This window comes from Pongo abelii, chromosome 16 (assembly GCF_028885655.2).
Source record: "Pongo abelii isolate AG06213 chromosome 16, NHGRI_mPonAbe1-v2.0_pri, whole genome shotgun sequence".
Lineage (NCBI taxonomy): Eukaryota > Metazoa > Chordata > Mammalia > Primates > Hominidae > Pongo > Pongo abelii.
Window position 1 is genome coordinate 55,745,657 of NC_072001.2, and position 24,252 is coordinate 55,769,908.

At 54.3% G+C, this 24,252-nt stretch overlaps 1 protein-coding gene and 1 long non-coding RNA gene across 2 annotated transcripts in view; both read right to left on the reverse strand.

Annotated features, from left to right (window-relative positions):
• The window catches only part of ONECUT1 (one cut homeobox 1), a 37,279-nt gene extending 29,758 nt beyond the window's left edge, over positions 1-7,521 (reverse strand). The window contains exon 1 of the mRNA XM_002825469.4: positions 5,968-7,521. Within this exon, the coding sequence (XP_002825515.1) occupies positions 5,968-7,072 (1,105 nt within the window). The 5' untranslated portion in view covers positions 7,073-7,521. The remainder of the gene's footprint in view (positions 1-5,967) is intronic.
• A 9,725-nt stretch (positions 7,522-17,246) lies between these two features.
• On the reverse strand, positions 17,247-22,410 carry LOC129050113 (uncharacterized). The gene is made up of 3 exons (XR_008513593.1): positions 21,821-22,410; positions 21,545-21,633; positions 17,247-18,250 (listed from the first exon to the last, which is right to left on the reverse strand). It is a non-coding gene; the product is annotated as an uncharacterized LOC129050113 (long non-coding RNA).
• Between the last annotated feature and the right edge of the window lie 1,842 nt (positions 22,411-24,252).

Sequence of the window (24,252 nt, forward strand, 5' to 3'; positions counted from 1 at the left end):
TTAAATATTCCAATATACGGACTTTACAAAGAGCACAAGCAATGTCACTTGAGGAACAAGGCCTCAAGCTGAGGAGCAGGATATTAGAGAGCCTCCTTCTTAATTACCCACCTTTATTAGACTTGAGGATTTTCTGTTTTACAGGAAAATCAGAAATAAATTTTATTGGTATGCTCTGTAAGAACGATTTCTTCTGATAACTTGGGGTAGCAGCATTTGTTTGATTAGCTGAATTTGCCATGAATGTGGAAATAATGACATCAAAACAGCTCGTGTAACAACCTCCTTAAAGACCCCGTAGATTAGAGATGACTATAGATTTTCCCCAGCGCGGATCAAAGGGACTGAATTGAACGTTTTAGCTTAATGATCCAACCCCTGTCACACCCACAGGGACGCGAATTCCGATTTTATAAGCAGGTGTGCACGTGCACTCAGATACTCACACAAAGCCGCGTGGAGGGACGAAAAGATCAACAACCCGATCGACGAGGATAGGTTTGATCTTTTCGATTACCTCAGTGTGCCAGTGTATATTCCTGGCTGGGCCTAGCGCCCTAATAAACTTCGGAACTTTAGCTATTAATTTTTGTTTTCTTACTATGACTTCCCAAAGACATTCTATCTACCTACCAGGGGCTAAGAGAAATGGGACCAGGCGTCAGGGCGGTGGGACCCTGTCCAGGGTCCTGACTCCGCGCCGGGGCTCCAGGCCAGTCGGCCTCCGAAGGCCCTTTCACCCACCCCACACGAGAGGAAACAAAGACTTCTCAGCTCAAGGCCTCAGGGCTGCCTCCTGACTCCGGTCAGCTTGCAGGAAGAGGAAACAACAAAACAAAGGAACCGCCAATCCCCCGGGTATTATATCCCTCAGCTCCAACCTCCGACTTCGGACCGCCAGGGTCACCTTCTCTACTTTGACCCCGCTTTTCTTAAATGAAAACATGCCAACAAAAGCATACTTCGGATACAAAATCCAAGTACGCATCTTGTTTGGGGAGGTTAGAGCTGAGGTGTACTTCGGGGGATGAGAATTTTGTTTTCATGAATTGGGTAACATCCAGGCATTGTTAGGTACCCCGACAGACCCGCTAGATACCCTTCTCTTCCTCCTTCACACTTTCTTCCTGTCAAAATAGTTATTGTTTTGAAATTCACTAGAACAACGACGTTCTAAAAACAAAGGCTCAGCAAGCATCCCTTTCTTCGCCGCCGCGGGCTGAACCACGGACGCTCGCGGAGCGCTCAGCCCCGACGGCCCGCAGGGGGCGCGCGCCGCTCCCGCAGCTCAGCCCGGCTACCCCAAGAAAGGGAGCCGAATGGAGAGAAGCAGGGAGCGCGGAGGGCTCGAGGCTTGCGGATAAGGAGAGGCGCATCCTGGGATTTGGGTCCTCTGCTGCTACAACACAACCATGCTATTGTTAGCACTGTCCGACCCAAGTGTCTGTTGTAAGCGGCGATGTCGGGGCTGGGTCTCTAGCAACCGCTGTGCCCTGGGTCAGGCTGGTCGCCCCAGCTACCGGGATCCCTCTCCAGATGCTTCCAAGGCTATAGGTGCTGCACCCGCTGACGGGATAGCCGCATACCTCCGAACAGGTAGAGGAGTTGGTCTCTGGCAGGCATCCTAGCTGCGCTGACACCAAGGTTACCACACAATAGCCATCAGCCCCCCTCAAGCCCCAGAAGTAGGTTTCCCCTGCCCCAGCCATAGCGGTTCCAGTCGTCGCCACGAGCCCACTTCTTATCCCCAAGCGCACCTCCCTCTCCTCACCCGGGTTTATGCCAGTTACACAGAGAGAACTACACAGAGGGAACTATGGTCCTACACCCTCGAGGGGACAGACACCGGCCGTGAGACAGGCACCACGCAGAGCCTTCTGGTGACTGTCCGCAGGAGCGAGACCTTTTTTGGTTTTGCAGTCGGCTAGGTGTGTGTGTGTGAGGGTCCCCAGTCGACTACCGGGATGCACTGCCACTTTTCGGCCTGGCGGGCTCTGGGACTCCTCGGTCTCCGTAGGAGGCCATCCTAGGCCTTCGGAGGAGGCGCTCCCAGCTGGCGGCGCCCCTCGCCCCGGGCTCAGAAGCGGACACGGTCGGTCGCGCCCTGCCGGCCCTTTGTTCGCGCCGCAGCGGGCTGGGAGCAGCTGCGCGACACCAGACCCACAGCGCCAAGACGCGAAGCGCGAGGAAACCGCTGCGCTTGACGCCTTCTCCCCCAACTCTTGGGCCCAAGAACCCTTCCAGCTCCTGCGTCCCACACTCCCAGTCCTGGCTTCTCTCCCGGCCCAGGAGTCTTCAAGGATTGAAGGGCTCTTCCTAGGGCCCCGCACTTCTGCCTGACTCCCATGGGCCAGAAAAGCTGGGGGACATTTGAAATGTCACCCCTGGGATAAATATTAACAAAAAAGCAAATGGACTTGTGCGGGGGCCAGTTATCAATCAACCAGGCCGCAAGGCCACTCAGGGCAAACACAGCCCAGGTTGGGCTGGGCGAGACTTTCTCATGGCCGCCTCCCGACCGAACCCCTCCCCCTTGGCTCAGGTCCTCCTTCAGGTCGTTCTGGGGCAAACACCGGATGGGAAGGGGGCGCAGTCCGGGTGCTGGAGGCCCCGCCGACTGCCCCGCGGGGTTTGGAGTTTTCCTCGCCTCCAAGTCCCGCAGAGCAGGGTCGGAGTGCCCAACACCCACCCCCGGCCGAACCTGGGGCCTGCGCGCCGCCTTCCCCTGGGTCCGCGGTGCTGCGCTTGCTGTTGGGTGTGTGTCGCTGTCTCTTTCCGAGCCCGCAGCTCCTGCCGTGTGGCCCAAGCCCTCTGGAATCTTTAATTGGAAACTAATCTTGCGTCTTGATAGACGCCCACGTCAGAGGCACGCCACCCACCCACACCCCCCACCTCATCCGGGAGGAGACGCGGCGAGAACCCTGTGGCTCTGCTCTTTAATGGGGCAGCAGCAAGTAGTAGTACATGGAGGGAACATATATTGATTTTTAAAAGGTAGTTAATTTGGTGGGAATTTCCTCCTGTTGCCCTTCTTCCACCAGCCGCTGTTATTTCGTGACCGGAAGGCGCCTCCCCAAATATAGCGCCACGTGCAGAGGGTTTTCACCCTCTGCAACAGGCTGCCGGCACCTGGAGGACAGAGGGCCGTGGAGAAGCCACCACTCTCCCGCTGCGGAGCGAAGGAACCGAGCTCAGTGAGCCCTGACCTCGCAAGGTGGTTGGAACGAGACTGGGGGGAGGGTCTCTGAGCGCAACAGCAAGGAAAGCTGCCAGGGGCACCTCCCCATATGGGAGCTGGTAGTGGGGGGCAGGCACTAATGTCCCGTAGGAACGGCCAAGGCGCTCTGCAATCCGTTTTAAGGGTCACGCACTTGGCCCGCTAGAGATCATTTGGAAACTTCAGAAAATAACCCCACTCTTTTTAAAATATGAAAATGTTAATGAGATGGCTCCTTCAGTAACTTAAAAATAGGTTGTGAAGAGACTGTTCCTGGTTCCTTGCAGGAGACCCTCGTGGACCAACATAGAATCCTCAGTCCTAGCCCTTTCCACCATCCCTTTTAAGTTAAGGAAATAAAAATGTAATAGACATGCTTCCTCAGGGTCTCAGGACACAGAGTCGGCTTGGTGTTTGGTGCCAAATGCCTGCCCTGCTGGACTCTCCAGTGTTTCACTTTTTCGAGGAAAAGGCCATGGGCCTAGGGCCGAGGGCTGCATGGCCCTCTACAGGTTGCTGGGTGCCCAGGCAGGCGCTCCTTCGATAGCCTCCTGGGTGCCACGAGCACCTGCCAAGCACCAGGTTTGCACCTCCAGCGTGCAGGTCCCAGCACTCAGGCTCCCTCCCCCTCCACAGTGCCGTCCCCTGAGTTCGGCTATGTAGCTCTCCACGCTTGGAGGTCAGAGGGCGCTCCTGCGGCCAGGTTTCCATGGCTCAGAGGTCGTCTCTGAACAGAACATGTCAGTCTGTCCTTCCAGCAGGCAGTGGGGGGAGGAGGGATATTAAAGTCCACAGCAAGAGCCTCCAGGGGGCGGGGGTGGGGGATGGGGACCGAGTTTTCCCTGAGGGGTAGCCTTCTCCATTTCTATCTTCTTCCCACATTGCCCTGCTCCACTCTTTGGCTTCAGCGGGCACTGCCTGGGTAAGAGGCCCTGAAGCCGGGCTCTGGGGTGGTGTGGGTGTGTGAAAAGGTACTACCTTGGGCTCTGGAGAGACGGAGCAGTCAGGGCGAGGAGCAGCCCCTTCGCCCACTCCCTCCGGAACCTCAGTTGCTCGCGGGCAGCCCACGGGTGGAGATATGGTGCCGGTAGCACAAGGGCTAGAGAGTGGAAACCCGGCAGCCAGAGATTCGCTGGGGCGCCCAGCAAGCCTCTTCTCCCCGGACTGGTTCCCGGGCGCAGGCTGCAGGAACCTGCATGAGGACTTTGCCTGGGGCGAACGAAGGCAGAGCTGGGCTGGAAAACCTGGCAGGGCAGAGTCTCAGCCAGCGCGGTGCTTTGGGACCGGTGGCCTGGAGCGCCCAAACCCAAAGAACGCTTTGGGTCGCTTCGGGGCACGAATCACAGGCTGGTCGGCACCTGCCACCCCCTAGCTTCTCATTGGCAGGCACGAGTTGGGGGAGGGGGCTTTGACCTCACGCTTTGATTTTAGACTGTGAAACGGCTCAGTGCCCCGGCTCAGAGCGGATTGACTGTCTCTCGTTCTCCAGGGATGAATTAATGGAGAACGATCAGTTAATTAACAAACCCTCATTCCGGCTTTTACCTTTTCTCTTCGCCAAGGCTCAGGCCTGGGCGCCGGGCTGAGATGGAGGTGGAGGTGGCGGTGGGGGAGTCGCGGGGGAGGGGGCACGGACCAGGAGTCAATCAACTTGGCAACCGCCGGCCGGAACTCATCAAACCCAGGCCACCCTCCGCTGTCCTTAGCTCTACCTCCCCTCATGTTCTCCACCCTCAAGGGTCGCCGAATCCTCCTGAAATCCCCGGTGGGGTTCGGGCTGGGCTCAGCTGTCTTCTCTGCCTATCCGCGGTCTCGGGGAGCCAGGCGCGGTGTCTGCGCTGCGCCAAGGAGAGCTTCCAGCTGAACTCAGAAACACCTGGGGCTTGAGGTTTTGGGCAGGAGACCTCTGCTCCTAGACTTGGGGGTCATTTACACACTCTCATCCCCAAACCCCCCTCCCGCACGGGGATTCAGACGAAAATCGCGAAGAGGAATAATAAAACAAAATGCAAAGTCCTCAGGGAGTCGGCAGCGGAGTCGGTCCCAGGACTTGGCTATTGCTTTGCAGCTCTCACTGGGACCTTGGGACGGTCAGCCTCCCTCTCCTTTCCACAGCCAATTCCATGCGCAGAGAGCGTCCTAACCCTTACACCTCGTCTGTGCTACACACCCACCGCCCAATGGCTTTGAAACTTTTTGCCCATACTCTTAGATTGAGGTCACCCCAGCCAGCGCCAAAAGAATGAGCGCGGGAGGGGGTCACAGCAGCCAGTTCGGCCAAACATCGACGCTGCTCCGGCACGCTCCAGCCCAGCGCCTGGGATGTGTCAGAGGCACCTGCGAGGAACATTTGCGTGCGATTCCTCGCACGCGTTGCATCCCTCTTCCCAAACCCGGATCGCTGAACTGAGAGGTGGCGCAGAGTGTCTCACCAGGTGCGGGGATTTCTCTCCGCTTCAGGCCGTACGAGCTTCCCTCGCTGTCCCTGAGCGCAAATGCGCCTCTTCAGTCGCCGAGGCCGCGCCGCTTAGCTCTCGGAGCCTTCCACAGCCCAACACCCTGAGCCCTGGAGTAGGCAATTTGCTCCCACAGCCCTGTGCTGGCCCTTCCAGGCACAGAGAGTCCCCCTTCTGGGGTTAGGGGCGGGCGGGATGAAGCGCACCCAGCCCTCTCTCCTACCCTCCCTCCTTTGGTCCCTTCGGCTTTCGTGTACCTTATCTCCCGCGCGCCCAGCTCCTTGGCCGGCTCACCTGCTAAGCGGAGCGCGGACATGCGCTGGAACTCCGGCTCCTGCAGCCACTTCCACATCCTCCGGAAGGTCTCCCGGCCGGATTTGAGTTTGCTCCACGGTTTGGGGTTGCGCAGCAGGTCCGAGAGGGTCCCCTGGGAGCGGCAGAGCACCCTCTGCGCGAAGATGGCCTGTGGGATGCTGTAGCGCTTGAGCTCTGTGGTGATACGCTGCGCCACCTCTTTGGTATTGATCTCTTCCATCTGCCCTGAATTACTTCCATTGCTGACCTGCGCGCCGGTCACCGAAGGGTTGGGCTCCCGGGCTGTGCCCAGGAGCTGCCCATGGCCCTGGGCGTTCAGGTGGGCGTGGGGATGGTGCGGAGGAAGGCCGTTGATGGGCACCATGCCGGCCGAGGTGGGCGTGAGGTGTTGCTCCCCGTGGCGGCCGAGCATGGCCGGGTGGTGGGCTTCGAAGCCGTTGGGGGTGAGCATCTTGTCGGTGGGCATGGCGGCCCCCGGGTGGGCATAGTGGGGGAGCCCTTGCTGGGAGTTGTGGATGCTGCCCAGACCGGAGCTGGAGAGGGGCGAGAGGCTCTGGCCCATGCCGGCCACGTCCTTGTGGTAGGGGGTATAGAGGTTATTCATGGAGGCCAGCCCGCGCTCATCCCGCATGAGCGTGAAGCTACCGCTCACGTTGCCCGCCAGGCGCTGGTGGTGGTGCGGGTGGTGGTGGTGATGGTGGTGGTGGTGATGGTGGGGGAACTTGTCCGATACTGTGGAGATGGGAGGCAGCGGCTGCAGAGGGGTCAGGGTGGTGTAGGTGGTGGGCATGCTCATACCTGGGGGAGTCTCGCAGGCCATGGTCATGGTGGGGTGCAGGGGGCCGGCCAGGCTGTGCTCGGGGGCCCGGTGGTGGTGGTGGTAATCGCCGCCGCCGCTGCCGCCGTCCAGCAGGGACGCCATGCCCATGGAGCGCGGGTGCGCGGGGGGCAGGTGGCTGCCGCGGTGCGCCACGGAGCTGCGCGCGTGGGGGCTGCCGCCCAGCAGGTCGGCAGGGGCGGGCACCGGCTCATGGCTCACCCCGTGCAGCTCGCCGATCGCTTCCATGGTCAGCTGCGCGTTCATCGTGATCCGGGCGAGCAGGCGGCGGACACAACATCGATGTGGCCAGGCAGAGGCGGCGAGGGGCGCACGGAGTCCAGTCTTCACATCGGCTGCTGGCGACTGTTGCCTTCCTTCCTCTCACTGTGGGGCTCTGTCTCTGTCTCTCTCTCTCCGTGTGTGTGTGTCTGTGTGTGCGTGTGCGTGTGTGTGTGTGTGTGTCTCGCCTTCCCTCTTACCCCCCACCTTCCCCTCTGCGTCCTCGGCTTTTTTTTTTTTAAATATTAATTTCCAAAAAGGATCCGCGCCGTTGGGAGAGCGCAGTGCCCCAGCCCACCCGCCTCGGCCACCTCTGGCCCCTCTCTTTCTTAAAATTCTGAGGTCCCCGGCTCCCCTGCCGCGGCCCGCGCGCCTGCCGCGGCTGCTGCCTGCCGGCGCCGCTGGCCGGCTTGAGCCATGGCTCTGTTACTGTTGCAGACTCTGTGGCCGCGGTTCGGTAGCCGCCGCCGCCGCCGCCGCCGCCGCCGCGGCCCGCCCTCACGCCCGCCGGGCGCAGCGCGCATGCGCCAGGCCCGCCCCCACCCCCTAGGTCCCGGTGCGCCCGGCCCTTGACGTCCCCGTACAAATGAAGGAGGGGGCCCAGCGCCTTCCCTGCGGCGCCGGATGGCCAGGGAGCTGCGGGCACGTGCGAAAGATTGGCACAGAACGCGACCTGAGGCCGCCGCTGCAATCCCAGGAGACCCGCGCCTGGCTCGTTCGCCTCCCTTGCTTGGGTGGGCTCTCTCTTCTGCCAGCCCGGGGACGCTGGTGTCGGGCTCCTAGCGGCTGGAGTGCTGTGCTTGGAGAGACATCGCCCCTCTCTCTCCAGTTGCTGCTTCCCGGTGCAGGTTGCCCGGGGAGCTGGGGACTGTGTCATCACCCCTTCGGCTCTGGCCCACTAAGCTTTATTTCCCGGGGGGCTGCTGGGAGTGCGCTTTCCCACCCTTGAATTCACGGCCTATTGGGGGATGGGGGTTGGGGTGGGGTGGGGTGCAGATTGCTTCAAGGGCTGGGTCCGTTTGGCGGCCGTTGACCCGGCACCCTTCGTCCTCCCAGATACATACTTGCCTACCCTTTCTCATCCATGCCCTGGGGAGAGGAGTAATCAGTGCCAAGAGTCCCAGTTCGGGCCATACCTCACTGTCCCCCGCCGCCTGGCTCCTTCTCCCGCTCAGCTCATAATTAAGGCTGTGCGTCCGCTTCGCCAATGACTCGGCCTGTGGAGGGGGGCGAGGGAGAGCGGAGGGAGTGCCCTGGAGAGTACCCGTGTTAACTTCCGGGTGCTGGTAGGGCCTTGGAGGCTCGGGCCGTCCCTGCGGGTACTCCCAAGGCCCTCCTGCTAAAGCACCCGGACTCGGTTGCTTTCCAGAAGTACTGACGCAGGCAGGGTGGACGCCGGCGCGCGGGTCTCCGTTTAGCCCGTAGGGACGCCCTTTTCCCGGCGTCCCCGAGAGAAGCCTCCAGAGTTGAAAATCAATTCAGCTTTGGGAGTAATTTCGCCCTTCCCAGCGTCACGCTCCAATCCGGAATCGAACCTGGTCTTTGGGCCTGGTGGGGACGTGTGCGGAGGCCCCCAGTTTGAGACGTACACCCGGCAGCCACATGCCGCGGTTTTCTTTCATTTACAAAAGAAAGAGAAAAAAATCTGCAACAAAAGGCAGAGCCTGCTTACGTGCTTTCATCCCTCAGAGAAAGGACAGATGTGCCCATTGTCCAGCCCGTGGCAGTTATGGCCGGGTCAGCGCCGAGCCTCAGCCCCAGGCAAGCGGTGGTTACAATGAGAATAGCCTCTCAGAGCCAGGGTATCTGGACTCAGATATGGAATAAAGTGTGTGTAGCCTGTGCTGGGCCAGACTCAGACTGTAGGTCTGCTTGCTGGGGCACTGAACTGCAGCCCACCCATGGTGTTTCCACTGCAAATGCTCCCAAGCCCTTAGAGAGGCCAAGGCTGTGGCAGTGGTGGTAGTTGGGTTTCCAAGGCAAAAGTTTGGGCTGGCCAACCCTTTGGGAAAAGTCCCCACCGGCCCAGGCATGAGTAGACCTATCTCTTTGCCCAGGTCCCTGCTACTACCAGGGCAACATCCTAATCTAGGTAGGTCAAGTTCAGTGGATACAGTCAACCGTGACTTCCTTGAAGGCGGCCATGTCCTGGGACTGGTTAATCTAGCTGGTTTTATCACCAGAGGCACTTCCATCCTGTCCAAACAATGCATATGGAGGCCCTGCAAATAATTCATCTCAATGGATTTCATGTCTACTTGCATAATGAACAGTTAGGAATTTAGGAACCCCCAGAGAAGAAAAGATATTTTGGGGAAAATACACTGATGTAAAGGAACTCAGAAAACACGATTAACTCTTTAAACTTGTATCTATATCTACCTATTCATACATGCATACACACAAGCACAAAACATATATTTCCTGCCCAGTATATTACAGTATGTTGGTGGAAAGCTGCATCTTTGGTTTTTAATTGTTTCTGTTCTCATTTCCTGCAGCATGAGACCAAACAATGGGTTAAAGTAGCGGGCAGTCTTTCAGCTAAACAGTTGTCCCCCCGCCCCCACCCCAATATTTTAATCCCACTGAAGTGATTGATTTGCCCTTATGACAACTATCTTCCCAAAAGGCAGTTTGTTAAAAGAAAGAAAGAAGTAAATACCACCAAGTGCACAAATTGTTCATGGTTTTCTCTTTGTGTAGCTAATTAGGAACTTGATCTTGGAAACCCTCCTTCATGAGAGGCACTCAGCTGAGCCTCTGGAGTCCACCTGAAGAAGGCTGGCATCAGGTGAGCTCAACTTCCCCTCTCTCCCAAGGGCATTTATGAAAAGGGGGGCTGGCTCTGTGTTGGTCCCTAAAGAAGGAGCCAACGAAAAGACCTGGAGAAGCACCATATGTGTTGGGCTTGCTCAGTAATTTTTGATTTTTTTCTAAAACATTAAAAAAATTGTATGTGCAGGATTTGCTTTGGTTTGCAAATCTCCCTAATCTTTCTTGGCTATTCACACCATTTATCTAACCATTGTTCTCCCTAATTTACTGAGTTGCAGTGGTTTCTCAGTCAGAAACAACATATTACTGTGTTCTTATTTGACCTCTCAAAATTTTCTTCTTACTAAGGAAGTGATGGGTAGGAAGAATGCTCTTCTTAGGCCTAGTTAAGGTGAATTTGCATGTGTGGAGGGAGGAGGGGCACTAGAGAGGTTGTTAACTGCTGGAAGGCTGGGACTACTTTTTGTCCTTTTGTCCCTCTCCTTCTTTCCCCCTTCCAGTGCCCAGAACAGAGCCTGGCACCCATTAGGTACACTATGGGGATTGAAGGAATTAGAGTCCACAGAGGAGTCCCTGGAAACTTGGTAGGTGTAGGTCAGTGTGTGTGACTGAGGAGGAGGACTTACTTTTAGCTGCTTAGATTTTGAGTAGCTGCAGGAAATTTAAAGAAAAAAATAGTGTCAATCACTAGCAGAAAATTACATAATGTATATATGGAAGAAAAAAGGAAATAAGACTATGACTGGATGCTTGTTGCTGACAATATTTTCAGCGTGAAAAGAAGGAACTTAGGATGTTTATTTTGTAAATGTCAGGAGGAGAACCTGGGATATGGGATGGACAGGGGCAATCCTTCTTTTGCTGGGTAGGCTAGAGCTTACCACACAGCCCTACCAGGTTCAGCAAAGAAAAAGTGCAAAGAGAATAAAACCATTCCTCAAAATACTGGCCACATGAGCTTCTCTGAAAACCTTCCACTGGTTTCAGAATTAATGCTTTAATTATTTTTATGAGTAGTAGAGGTGTAACATATGGCCCAGTCCCAGTTCTCAGGACCATTCCAAAGAAATATTTCTAGCTCCTCCGAACCATGAAATGTCTACTTCCCATTTTTTGGACTCACAAAGAGAGAGATCCTGGGGGTCAGGGCAAATTCCTCCACCCAGGGATCCAGGGGGAGGCTGACTCCTTGGCTAGAGCCCCAGGGCATACTCAATGGCATTTCTGATGCCCGTAGCTAGTCTAACATTAAACTTGTGGGGAGGAACCATTTCTTTGGTATCTGGCTACAGTAGAGCACTAGATAGCTGGAGAGTGAAGGATTTGGTCCTGGGTGCTTCCTGGCAAGCTCTCCTGTTCCACTTCTAGAGAAATTTTATTCAGAAAATTGCTGCAGGCTTAGAGTAGAACACCAAGAAATTCAGAATGGGGTGGCCTGGTGATTCACTACTGAAAACCATTAAAAAAAAAATCACTCAATGACTTCTCTCCACTCTCTGGGGACCAAGGAAGTGGTAACTAATTATGGTAGCCCCTTGGTTCAATCTCTGATACTCTGTTTAGCGTATCATTTTATTCATGTGTTCGGTAACATTTTTCTTTCTCAAATTACAGTTTTTGCCCGAGAAAATATTTTTAAATTGGGCTTTTTTTTTTCCTTGGCAGTTTCCTCTGTTTTATCTACTTCTTGCCCTTCCATATCCCAAAGAGAAGATGCTCTGTCAAAGGGCTGTCAGCTCGTGCCATCCGCAACTAACTCCAGGTTCTGGGAGTTGCCGAGGGCTGCCTGGGCGGCCATCCGAGGACACTAGACCACTCCGCTCGTATCTCTGGTTACTTCCTGCGCTTGGTGAAAAAAAAAACGCTTGCTCTCCTGGGTCCTCGGGTAAACTGGAGGCGGCTTCTCCTGGGTTGGAATCCGTTTTGACGGTCGCCTACTTCCGCGAGGGCTTTTTCACGGCTTCAAGCCAAGAGCGCTGAAGGGAGAAAGGGTATACTGATGCCGTAGGGCTGAGGGAGGGGTTCCAGGCTCCTGGGGTGTTTTCCTGCAGCTGGACCCCTCGCTGGCCGCGGCCAGCCCAATTCCGGAGGAGTTGGCTTCGTCTAGCCAACGGTTCACTGGGATTTCTTTCTTGGACATAACTTCATATCATTGAAATAGTCTACAGAAGACACCAACTCAAGACGCGAGGGCGTTGAATTGTCCGGATTTGGGGTGGCGGTTAATACTCCTCTTCTGGTGCCTCCCCCGCTGGGGCCTTGCATTCCATTAGCCCCGCGCTGGGGTAGAGATGCCAAGTTTAGGGGCTGGAGAGGACGAGGGGAAGGACGAGAGAACTCTTGCACCGACGGATGTAGTTCCAAGCGACCCGAAATGAGGAAAACCCAGAAGGGGCGGACGGAGGGCAAAGTCGGCCCAGGACGATCTTCAGGCACAGCATTCTCTCGCCCTGGAGGGACAGGGAAGGGCGGAAGCCGAGGGTGGCTGTCCAGCCGGTAGCCTCTGATCCACGGGGCTTGGACCAGCCACCCCACCCGAGGGCGACTGAGGACTGGGCGGCCGAGCTCGCAGCCCACTTAGCTAATGCCGGGTAATGCCGACCCCGGCCCAAGAGCAGCAGCTGCACTTGGGAAGGAAAACTCTTTAAACAAATCATTTTGGTGTCTAATCAATTAGTGTTTGCGCAGTCAAGTACCGTAGATTTAACAGAATAATCGTTACTGCCCTTGTCTTTATTTGACCCGCAGACACCTAGAAGATTTAAAAATGAAACGCCGGTGTTCCGGGCCCCCCACCCATTGTCTTCGACTCCCTCCGGGGCCTGCTCGGCCAGGTCGGGACTTTTGCTTTCTCCAGGCCTAATCTCCTCTTTGCCTCCCTTTTCAACCCTCCTTCCCCTTCACACTTTTCCACACTTCACCTTGTTTTCTTGCCCTTCCAGCCCTGTCGGCCTTCCGAGTCTCGGTCTCCTCATCCCCCCGTTCTTTACCCCCGTGGCTGGCACGAGAAACGGCTTCTGATTGTGGGACACCCAGGCCTCTGGGCGAGCGCACCTGCCTTTTGGCCTGAGAGCCATCTGGGTATAGAATTAGGGACTCGCCAAGCGCCCAGTTGTCTTTTCCCTGGACCCTCACTCTCTTACCCCTCCCTGAACCAGCCCAAGACCCGAAGGGTCCTATGCGAGCTCTTTGGCTTCTGTGGAGCTTGGAAAAGACCTTTACCTGCGGGCGGGGTCTGCCTGAGCCTCTCCCGGTAAATGCAGTGACCCAGGGCACAGGACGGGGGTTGAGAGGAAAAGCTGAGAGTATAGCCTTGGTCCCTAAAACCCGTTTGCAGGGCAGGGAATTGGGTCTAACGGCGGGAGGGAGGACGTTGTAGGGGGAATTCGTGGGGGGCTTCCCAGCTGACTGTTGTGTGGTGACTGCACTCTCTGATGCATGCTTCTCTGGGCCAGGTTATCTCCCAAGGTCCAGGGGTGCAGCTAGGAGGTTCTCCAGGCGCTTCTGAATTGCTGCTCCTGCACCTCCCTCCTCACCCGGTGTCTTTTTCCGGCCTAACAGGTGTGGACGCCTGTGTATGTGTAGACAGTCTGGTTGTGCGCCATGCCTGGCCTTCATGCCACCGACGCTGGGTTTCAGGAGCGCCCCCAGCCCTGAATCGAGGCTCCACAGGGTTGGAAGGATGCTTACCAGGGCCAAGAGACCTCGAGGTGGGGCTGCGGGGCAGATGGACCGGTGGGGTGAGGAAGTTTGGGCCACCCCAGTGGCCAAGAACACCTCCACTCCTTAATTCCGCTAATCATTTAGCTCAGCAGGGAGGACGAGGTTGGGGGCTGATGCACCTGGGTAGTGGGTTGGTTAAATAAGAGGCTGTAATTCTACAAGGGGGAGAGGCGGAGTGAGCTGGAGGTAAAGCTGCGTCTTCTTTTCCACATTTGGGGCTCTGGCTGCCTCAAATTGAGCCTGGAATGTTTATACACCCCCAGAACTGCCTCGCAGTCCCTGGTCTCCATCAACCACCTGAGAAACTTCACTCTCAACAATAGATGATTATAATGTACTTGACTAATGCCTGTATTTTCCTGTTTAACATACATTAATCTGAGTAACAAAAAAAATCAATATTGCTAACAACATTGCAAACAAATCCTGGTCTCTCTCACACAAAAACATCCTCCGATTTTCAGTCACTCCTACTCCCTCGAATTTTGTTATTCACCTTTAATCTACTGGCAGCCCCTGGCTAGTCTAGAATCCAATCCTGGCTGGCTGTCAACAGCCCTTCTCTAAAACTCCTGATTTTTTTTCTTTCTCTTTGTCTTTCTTTCTTTCTTTTCTTTTCTTCCTTCCTTCCTTTCCTTCCTTCCTTCCTTTCCTTCCTTTCCTTCTTTGCTTCCTTTCCTTCTTTCCTTCCTTTCCTTCCTTTCCTTCCTTCCTTCCTTCCCTTCCTTCTTTCCTTCCTTTCTTTCTTTCTTTCTTTCTTTCTTTCTTTCTTTCTTTCTTTCTTTCTTTCTTGCTTGCTTGCTTGCTTGCTTTCTTTCTTTCTTGCTTTCTTTCTTTCTTTCTTTCTTTCTTTCATTTGAAAGCCATGAGTGGAACCTGGGACGCTTCAAATGCCATCCTCCTTTCAATTGGGCCATTTGAAGACCTCGAGTTTACCTCAAACTTCATCCCATTTGCACCAGCAAATGCCCAAAGTCACTGGCCAATGACTTCTGCTTTTGTTGTTTTCCTTCCCTAACAGTCTCCCCTGTGTGACAGCCACCAGCGCCTCCCTAAGGCAGGAGACCCCACGCTCTGCTGTCACGTAGCTGCCACCTGCAGCTAATCTCAGCTGGCAGTTGTTGAGTTTATGATTCTTATTTTGATTATTTTTAAAAATTGGTGTTTTCCACCTGGAAGGAACAAACCGGAAGGGCTGGCTAATGAAGGAACTTAGGTTTGCAAAACACTGTGAAAAATTTAGTATTGTATTTCAAGGAAAAAAAATAGCTTTCTTAAATCATCCCCGCAATATAAATTGCAGACGTACAGTATGGGCCTGGTAAGTCTAAATTTTTAAAGGAGCAATATTCAAAGAGACATAGATGTCTGTATTAATTATTTATTCGCTGGTGCCTTCCTTCGTTTCTAACTTATTATTAATTAGGCGCCTCTAGTCTTTCGCAGAGCGCTCCACTGAGCCGGTTGCAGCTTTAAATATGAATTAAAAGCAAATCCAAGCTACTGTAATGCGAAAATTATTCCGTGTCTTGCATGGCAGAGATGAATAGCTGCGTGGATCAATACCGTGAAACTCGGCTCCCAACGACAGGGTTATTGATAGCTTATATTAATGATGTTAATGATGGAAAAAGGAAAACAACGGCCCACCCGACTTAGAAACTTTTAGCCGCTGAAACCCCGCAATAAAAACGGGAAGGGGGCAGGAATTGGGCTTAAGTGTAATAAGAAAATTATTTATGAAACCGGATAAATGACTTCAGAGCCTTGATGCATTTGAACCTAACGCTCTCGGCTCCTGGCGGCCCCGGCTCCAGCTGGGGAGACCGCGAAAACCCCAAGCCACGGAGAGCTGGGGGGCTGGGGGCGCTCCGCTTGCCTAGGCAGCCTCCGGCTTGCCGCCCCTCTTCCTCCGTCCCCGCCGGAAGAGCCCTCTAGGGCGCTGCTCGCAGAAGCTTTGGGAAGTTGGTGGAATGGGTCAGGGACAGGGTTGGTCCCTGCTGTCCAGGAGGGGACAGAAAGCCGGGTTAGTGGTGCCCAGCGGTCTGGGATTTGGGTTCGCTTTCTTCACTGGTTCTCTTGGCACCCGCTCAAATGCTGCGGCCTTGTCAGGGGCCCAGGTCGGGCTCTGCACTGTGGCCTCCTGGCCATCTGGCCAAGGCTTTCGGGATCCCCAAAATGCAAACGGGTGGCTGGTGCCTGAGCAGGAGAGGGAAGGCTTTATATGAAGAGAAACCGTTCTAAACACGGTAGGAAAACTGGAGAAGGCGCTCACCCTCCTCCCTCATCCCCCGTGCCTCCGTGGGTTCTTTACCAGGCCCGGGGTTTAATTGGGCCTTGGCATAAGGCTCCCAGCAAGCGCGGGACATTCTAGGCTAGCTGTTCCCGGGCTAGAGGAGAGTTAGCGCTCAGTTCTGGGCCCAATTCCCCTGTAATTCGGCACAGGCGCCGCTCCCACTTACCCGCTGGCCCCAAATATCGACCCACTCTCCGTTTTCCCCTAGTCAAGGGCCACTGAGAGGGAGGAGGAGAAACAGAGGGGGTGGGGGAGCGAAAGGTTAAATCCTGATCCTGGAGGACCGCGGGAAAGGTCAGAGCCCGAGGGTCAAACTCAGGCCCGAGGTCCCATCCCCCACTGCTGGGGGTAGAGCCGCCAGGTCCCCTCCCCCTAGCTAGGGTCCTGGGCCCTTGGAGGCGAAGCTGGGTGAGGAAGCGGGGCGACCCCTGGCCGCGGTGGGATGGGGGCGGTGCAGCAATGCTAGGGTAGCCGGTGGTGTCCCGGCCTGGCGGTGTGGTCCGGGGTGCCCTGAGTCCAGTCTTTGTGATTGGTGCGGAAAGTTGAGGAGCTTTTAATTTACACCGGGGCTGTCATTTGTTCAGTGCCTCAGAAGGGAGGAGAGGCCGTCTGGTACTGCAGGCATAGGCCCAGGTGGTCCGCAAGGGCAATTACAATTTCCTAGAAAAGACCGGGTAATTCTGTGTTTTTTATTAGGTCTTTTAAGATCTGTTTTTCTTCCTTTTCTCCCTCCTGTCTTCCTTTCTCTCTCTCCCTTTTCCTCCCTCCCCTCCTTTGTCTCTCCTTGGTTCCCTGCTTCCATTCCTTTCTTCCTTCTCTACCACTCCTTTCTTATTTTCTTCTCCATTTCCCCCCTCCCTCCTTTTTTCTTTTTCTCCACCCCTGTCTTATTCTTTCCTTCTCCCTAGCTTTCTTCTCTCATCCCCTCCCTCCTTCTCTACAGGGGAGCCTGGTGCAGGTCTCTGCACCTCTAGACTTTTTATATGAAGGGTGCCAGTCCATTTGGCATGACAAACTAATCCTGTTTCTGAAAAAAAGGAGAAAGAAAGGAGAGTGCCAGGTGAGCCTCAGGTTGCAGAGGCGGTACCTAAGCTTCTGGGGCCCTTTCGCTGTAACTGGTCTTTCCTGATGTTTCTCAGCTAGGCTTCAGTCCATACCCTGTGCAGGGTCCTGCCCCTTTCCTGAGCATGGTACATTTCTGACATCCGTGGAGGTTGCATTCCTCTTGCTAAGTAATATTCCCATGGTGCCATCTGGGCCCCTGACATCAGCAAGATTTGGGGATTGTTTTTATTTTTATTTATTTGATTTTATTTTGAGAAAAACTTGAACCTGTCAATCTCAAATGCTGTAACCCCTAAAAGCACCATCAGAGCCTTAAATCTAGTCTAGGGCACAGGGGCGGCCCATTCAAATGACTATCTCAGACAAAACCCAAACTTCCTGCCACCCAGGAAGAATCCCTTGTCAGCTATCTGGCTTCAAAGTCCACAACGTGTTTCAGATAAGCACCAGCCTGCATAGACGCAGCCCCATTGCCACACAGTCTACAAGAAAACAGCCCTTCTTCAGAAAGGAAACACAACAGCCACTACAAAAAATCACTGGATTCTGGAAAAAAATCAATATCAAAATTAGATTTATTGTCTGCTTATGTGATTAAAAATGAGAAAGTGTTGCCTCTTATTTTCATAAAAAGAGAGAATGCTGAACAAAATAATTTACTATCGAGTTATGCTCGTTTCATTTGTCTGGCAAAACCTGGAGGAGGCCTGTAGGGCGGTTGTGGAGTGCAGTGGCAGAGCCAGAAGCCCACTGCGCAGGAGTGAGCTCGCTGTCAGAGGATATGTGTGCTACAGTGTCTGAGAACAATTTCCTAATCCCCAATAGGTGGCTACGCTGGTTCAGCTGGACAGGTCTCAGTTCTGCCTCGTTCCAGAGAAATACAGGGTGATCTGTCCCTTGCTCATAATTTTTTGATTCAAACCCAGACTCCAGGTCCTGTTCTTCCAAATAACTTTCAAGATGACACTGCTGTATTGGTTTCCGTCACAGTCTTCCTGGTTCGCTTAGCCACCGCTTCCCAGATCCGCATCCAGCCTTGGATCCTGCGAAGAGCTACGCAGTCCGTGTATGTGTGTGTGTGTATGTGTGTGTGTGTGTGTGTGTGTGATCGACTGCTCGGCCCGGGCCGGGCTCTCTTTCCTGGGAGGCTCGCAGGGTTTCAGTCTAGGCTGGAATCACTCAAACTGGGTTTCCGAAACCTCTGTGGGATGGATTCCTCAAGTGTGGCAGGCGGTGAGCGCATTCTAGGAAAACGACTTCATTGGGAACGGGCTGATTACACGGACGATAGGGTTATTTATCTACGTTAAAAACAAAAAAGGAAAAACTAAAAAAATCCAGTGTGTATCTCATCTTACACTCCCCTTCCCTTCCCCAAGCCGAATCAGACTACCCGCGTCTTTCCGCTGCAGCTGCTGTTGCTGCTGCTGCTCTTGGGTTAGGGTCCACCGTACGCAGCCAGGGCTCCTATTCATCCGCTGCCTTCCTCCGGAACAAAGTGGCTCCCCATCGCGCCAGGGGTCTTGGAGCGAGGCCCGCGAGAGTGCAAATAGCTTCACTCACACTTAACAGCACCATTGGAAAAATAACTACCAAGCGGGGTCCCTGAGAGTCCCTAAACGCGCCTTCCAATTTGGAACTGGCGTTGTTTGGCGGGTTGCACACGCCAGGGACTAATTTGTACAGGCGTTAATTGGTCCTCCGTTTGTTTTGAAACCAAACCCAGAGGTTCATCTCCTGGTATTGATGCAAATGAAACCCAACCAAACAATCTCCTCCATAGAATCCCCAGGGGCATGGCTCCTGCAAGGTCGTCCTGGCCTCCTCTTGGGGTCCAGGGCTTAAGGAGAAGCGGACATGGTCCCTTGTTACTTGCAAAGGTGACAGGCCCCGCTGGACGCCAACGCTGGACTAGCAGTGGCCCAAGACCCGCCAGCTCAGCAGCCGCCTGCTGTTAGGCTCGACTTTTGTCTCTCTTCGCCCCCTGTCGTGCGGGGCCAGAACACCCTTGAGTCAGGGCGTCTTTTCCCCAGATGCTGGAAGGGAGGCGGCAAGGGAGCGTGGGTCCCGACAGACAGGCCTGACCTGGCCGCCTCTGGGATGGTGAAGGCAGCCTGAGGGTCGGGCCGTCGGGTGGCCCCCGCTGTGGAGCAGCTCCAGCTCCTTTCTGCGTCAAAGTAGATTCCTCCACTAGCTTCCCGGGGAACAAACCCAGCCTTTCCTATTGCCTTGCGGGCCCCTCTCTAGCCTCGTCTCCCAACCCGCCTCCCTCTGCAGACTCTAGCGCCCTGGAGCTGCCGGGCCAAGGGTCAAAGGTCAGGCCTTCTCTAGGCCCAGACTTCCTTTCCGCTTGGGCTGGTGTGAGTGCACGAGTCGCCCAGGCCTATCATTCCCGCTGGACGCCCATTTTCAGAGAGAACAGGCGCATATCTCAGAGCTTAACCTTCGCTTCCCAACTTAGCCGCTCTTTGATTATGTGGGGTCTTGATGTGGGTGGAGCAGTTTAATTTAAGAAATTATATCCAGACCATAAAGTGACCTATCTGGACATTTTAGGAGGTTTTTTTTTGTTTGTTTTTTTGAGATTTTAATGATTTCTCTAAGCTTAAGCAAGTCGAGGTGGCTTTGACCACAGGACTGAGGAGGAGTCTCCCATTGCATCATTTCATTGCCCCAACCTGGCCAGAGCTGGAAAGAAGTTGCCAGAAGGGATACAGGAAAAGCAAACGAATGCCCAGCGCTTCAAATAGACAGTTCTGTTCCAAAGGGGCTGACCTATTGCCTGAGTGGGGGCAAGGCTGGGAGAGTAAAAAGCAGATTTCTATGCATGCTCATGTGGCCCAATGTAATGAACATATCTCTATCAATTTCTGGAGGCAGAAGGCTCAATTTATTTTGGTTTTAGTCGTGGAAAGTCCTCAGCCTTAGCTCTGACTGATGACAGAGCAGCTGAGTAGTTAGAATTCTCTCTCCAACGAAAGCGATGGTCAATAGAATTCTCAGTATCAAATGAGCAATAATTTGCTGTGGCTACATGCTAGATAATGAAAGATGTTAGCGGGATCAATAAAAAATGAAAACACTTTTACTTACATCTTGAGTTACTGTTTTAAGAGAGAGAGAGATGTAACAAACCCAAAGCCAGGTTCAGAGCCACCCAACACACCCCTCAAAACCCCAAGGCACACAGTTTTGTCACCACCTGACTGGCCCTTCCAGAATGCCAGGCCTCCACCTTTTCCCTCAGGAGAGTAGATTATTTACATTAAATTAACCCTGTAGAGACCAGTAATAATTTAACTGCCAGGGTTTAAAATTTTTCTTTTGTTTCCTAAAGCCAGGAATACATTTTAAATTGTTTTCCACCAGGATTAAAGGTCACATAATAGGTTGCAGTTTACCAAAAAAGTATGCAAGTGTCCCAAAGCTGATCTGTCCGTTGAAATGCCTCAAAATGTGCATCTGACCCAGATGCCTAGGAGGGCAAAAGAATAGATTTAATTCCTTTGGATTTGTTCAGTGTTGCCATTGAATCTGTAAAGTTCAGACCCTAAACTCGATTTTTCCAGACAAGTTAATTCCCCCATCTTCTTTCATAATCATTTCATCTGTTTAATTTGTTTTCACTTTGGATTGGGTTTATTTGTACTTTCCAGTCTGCTTTTCTCACCACTCAATCCTAAACGTTTTCTTACATATCTGGTTGTTAAGGGACATACTGTGAAACAATCAGAGACACATTCTACATTTTTAAAAGATACCAAGACGTAAAAGACGAGAAAAACATCCCGGGTGCTCTGCATAAACCACATGCAACGAAAAAGCTCACCGCCAGACAGCTTCCAGCACTCGAACCAATCAAGTAAAGCACATTTGAAAATGTGTTTGGCTGTTATTGTAGGTTTAAGAAGACTACGTTTTTCTGACCACTTCAAAAAAACAAACACGAATTCAGCCGCTGCTTTAATGCCCTCTGACCAGAGGAGCTGATTTTGCCACTGAGTTATCGGTCAGTGCTGCAAGGTCAGTGGCCTGTGATCATGTTTATAGCAGGTTTGGCTTGGATTTGGTGACACAGCCAGCAAACCTGGGAGATTATGAAACCGTGAACCAGCCCAGGGAAGTGTAGTCAAGTTTCAGTTTGGGCATTTCTCCGGGTGAGGGAATCCGGTGGGCTCCATTTCTACAAGGCTCACAAATGAAATGCAGGTGCAGTTCGGCCGCCGCACGCTGCCTGGCGGGAGAAACGCGCACAAACCGCAGACGCGTGCTCGCGCAGTTGCCACTAGCTCGGGGCACGCCCGTGTTATTTACACCCTGCTCGGGGCCCCCTTCTCATTTGTTACTTTAAACCCGCGGGGAGGAACTGTTAGCTGCCGTGGCGGGACTGGCAGGCTGGGAGGGGGGCGCCCCCGCTCGGCTCCCGGGCCGTGACGCGGCCGCTGCCCTCCGCCCCTGGCTTCCACCCTGTTTGCATGGCCACAAGCTCAGCGGTGGACCAGCGTGGCCAGGCCCCCGGAGCCCTTGCCCCGGCCTACCGCCCCCTACTTCTTCCCCCTCAGCCCCCCCCCCATACCCCTGTGAGACTGGCTTACCCTGGTGGGCGAGTCGCAGCGCATTAGCGGATTTCATGGCAAGTTGCTTCTGTGACATGAGATCAGGTTCGCGTTCGAGGATTTGCCCCCTAGGAGGGAAGGAAAGGAGAGTCAATCTGCATAATTTCAAATGAGAAATAAATAGGGAAACAGGGAACTGAATTTCAAGCCCCCTAATTCCTCCCTCCCCCCGAACCTATAAGCCACACCGCACCCCCACAACACGCCCCGTGCACAGGAGAAAAAAAAGTAATCAGCACACGTCGCAGGTGATACCTTTTACTGTGCTCATTTTAAAGACAGGGACAGGATGGCCTCCTGCCCGAAGACTTTCTCTGCAGCCGGGCCCGGGGCAGGAGGGTCAGCTGGGCAGCATCCGGGCCCGCGGATTCCTGCAAGGTCGCGAGGTGAGAGGTGCGGGGAGGATAGACCTCGGGCTCGGCGCCCAACGGCCCCCCTAGGCGCCCAGGGTCTGGGCCAGACGCACAAGCCCAAATTCCCTCCAGTTTCTTCGGCTCCATCTTTAAGTCCAGGCAAAGATCAATTCCCTCTCTCTCTTGCACACACACATTTGCAGCCATAAATAAACAGCTCCCAGCTAAATCAGGAACCGGAGAGGAGAAAGGGAAAAAGAAAGGAGAAAAGAGAAGGATTGAGAACCCGAGCGCGAGTCTCGCCTCTTCCGGGCGCCGAGCGGCTCTTTTTGGTCAGGCCAGCCTCGCATTTGGGGATGCAACTTGCATTTGAATAGCTGCCTGGGCTTGTTATGGACCCGGGAAAGCTCTGAAAGGGAATCACTATGCAAATTGTCCCAGTTACAATCGAAAGGTTCGATCTCCAGGAGCTGCCTGACGGAAGTTGATGTCAGCTATCTATGCATTAGGGTTGCATTACCGCCTTCGTCGGCCTCCTCGCCACCCCCGCTCGCGCCTGCAGGGGAGGCTTTTTTTTTTTTTTTTTTTGCTTATGTGTATGTTTTCTCTCAGTAATTAAAAAAAAAAAGAAAATAAAAGGCTGAAGGTGGTGACATAGCTGGCTAGGGCCTGGGAGGCCCACGGGCTGAGAGGGGAGGAGGTGCGGACGGGCGGGGTTGGGGTGGGGGGTCGATCTTTTGCAGCAGGTGTTGATGGTGCGTTTGAAATCAAACATTTAGATTTTTTTTTCGCTTTGCCGGACTAGGCGGCGGCGGCGGGGGGTTGGGACGGCGATGTCTGCCTCCGCCCGCCCGCTTGATCCTACAATGCCGGCTGCGGATCAATACCCGCTCACTGTAATCCCAGTAATTGTAGGGCTCGCAGCTTTTATTTTAAAGAAATAGGACACTAGGGCGCCGGCAGGCGGCTGAGGCAGAACGGTTGGGCTGCGGTGCCTCCGGGGGCCTTTTGGGGCGCCTATCTTTTACCCCAGAGCTCAGAAAGCTCCGGGCAGCGGGGAGGTGGCGGGATGGCCAGTAGCCAGGGCTCACCTGGCTGCCAGCCGGGATGTGGAGGCCCACGTAGGTTCCGCCCGAGAATGGCGCTGGCTAGAAGGTGCCGCTGGGCGCGTAGGGTAGGCAGCACGAGGGATTTGGCTTTTTCCCGACCTTAGCGCGGGCCCTGGCGGGAGGGTCAGGTCTGGGATGGGCGTCTTGGGCTTGGGCGCCGACTGTGGGCGGTCTTGGCCCCAGACCCCGACGCGTGGGGACCCAGGATGCTGGAACTCAGGCCTTCGGCCTAGAAAGACAGAGGTTTTGTCTCCCTTCTGCCGCCTTCCAGGGTCGGAGGCCGGGCCAGGCTCCGGGGTGGCCTAGCTCGGGCCTAGTCTGCGTCTGGCCCTCGGTCTGGGAATTGGCAGGGACGCTAGGACCTGGTGATCTATCGCCCGCGCGGCCTCTTAGGCCGGGGTTTCCTCCAGGTGCTCGTTGCCACGCGTTCGCCCGACGCCCGCAGACCCCGTCGAGCCCAAGGGCTGGGCCAGCTCCGCAAGCCGCCTGCTACCTCTGCCGCCCGCCGCTTGCTGGCAGAGTCCGGGCAGGACTGCCGGGGCCTGGGGCCGCAGCCCCCGCGCCGCTGGCCGCCCGCAGCTTCTGGCGCCCCCGAAAATGACCATCTGTCATTCAATTAAGGTTTCAGGGCAGCTGATGGGGGAGCCAGGGTCAGCGACCCCAGGACAAAACGGCCTGCTGCCTCGGATAGGAGAAGTTCAAATGTTAAATGCACAACATTGTGCCCTCTCCCAGTCTGGGGCCCCACCCGGCCGCAGGTCCGGCCGGTGGACAGCAGCAGGGTGAAGGGCAACGGTCATTAGCACTTAGATTTCAGCTCTGGGCCCAGCTCCTTCTGTTGGGCTATTTTGACCAGAGAACCTTTAACCCTTTCACGCCAGCCCTCCCTCTAGAGAAGGCCAGATTGTCCAAAGGGGGAAAGTAAGAGAGGGAACTTAGATGCACCCATATGAAGAAGGTTCAAAATGTTTTTTGTGCTCACTTCTTCATAGGAATAGCAACAAAATACCTGCAAGATAGAAAAATGTTAATTATAGCCAAAACAAACGAAAAGTCCTCAGAAAGTTTTATTTAAAAATTTTTAGTTTTGGGGAAAGGAGTGCATTTATTAAATATGACCGTGAAACTGCTGGGCCAGTGTGGAGAGGGTCTGTAAAATGTTCCAGACTTTTCTCCCATAACTGTGTTTACCCAAATGTGTGTGAGTGGTGATGAGACTCTGCTA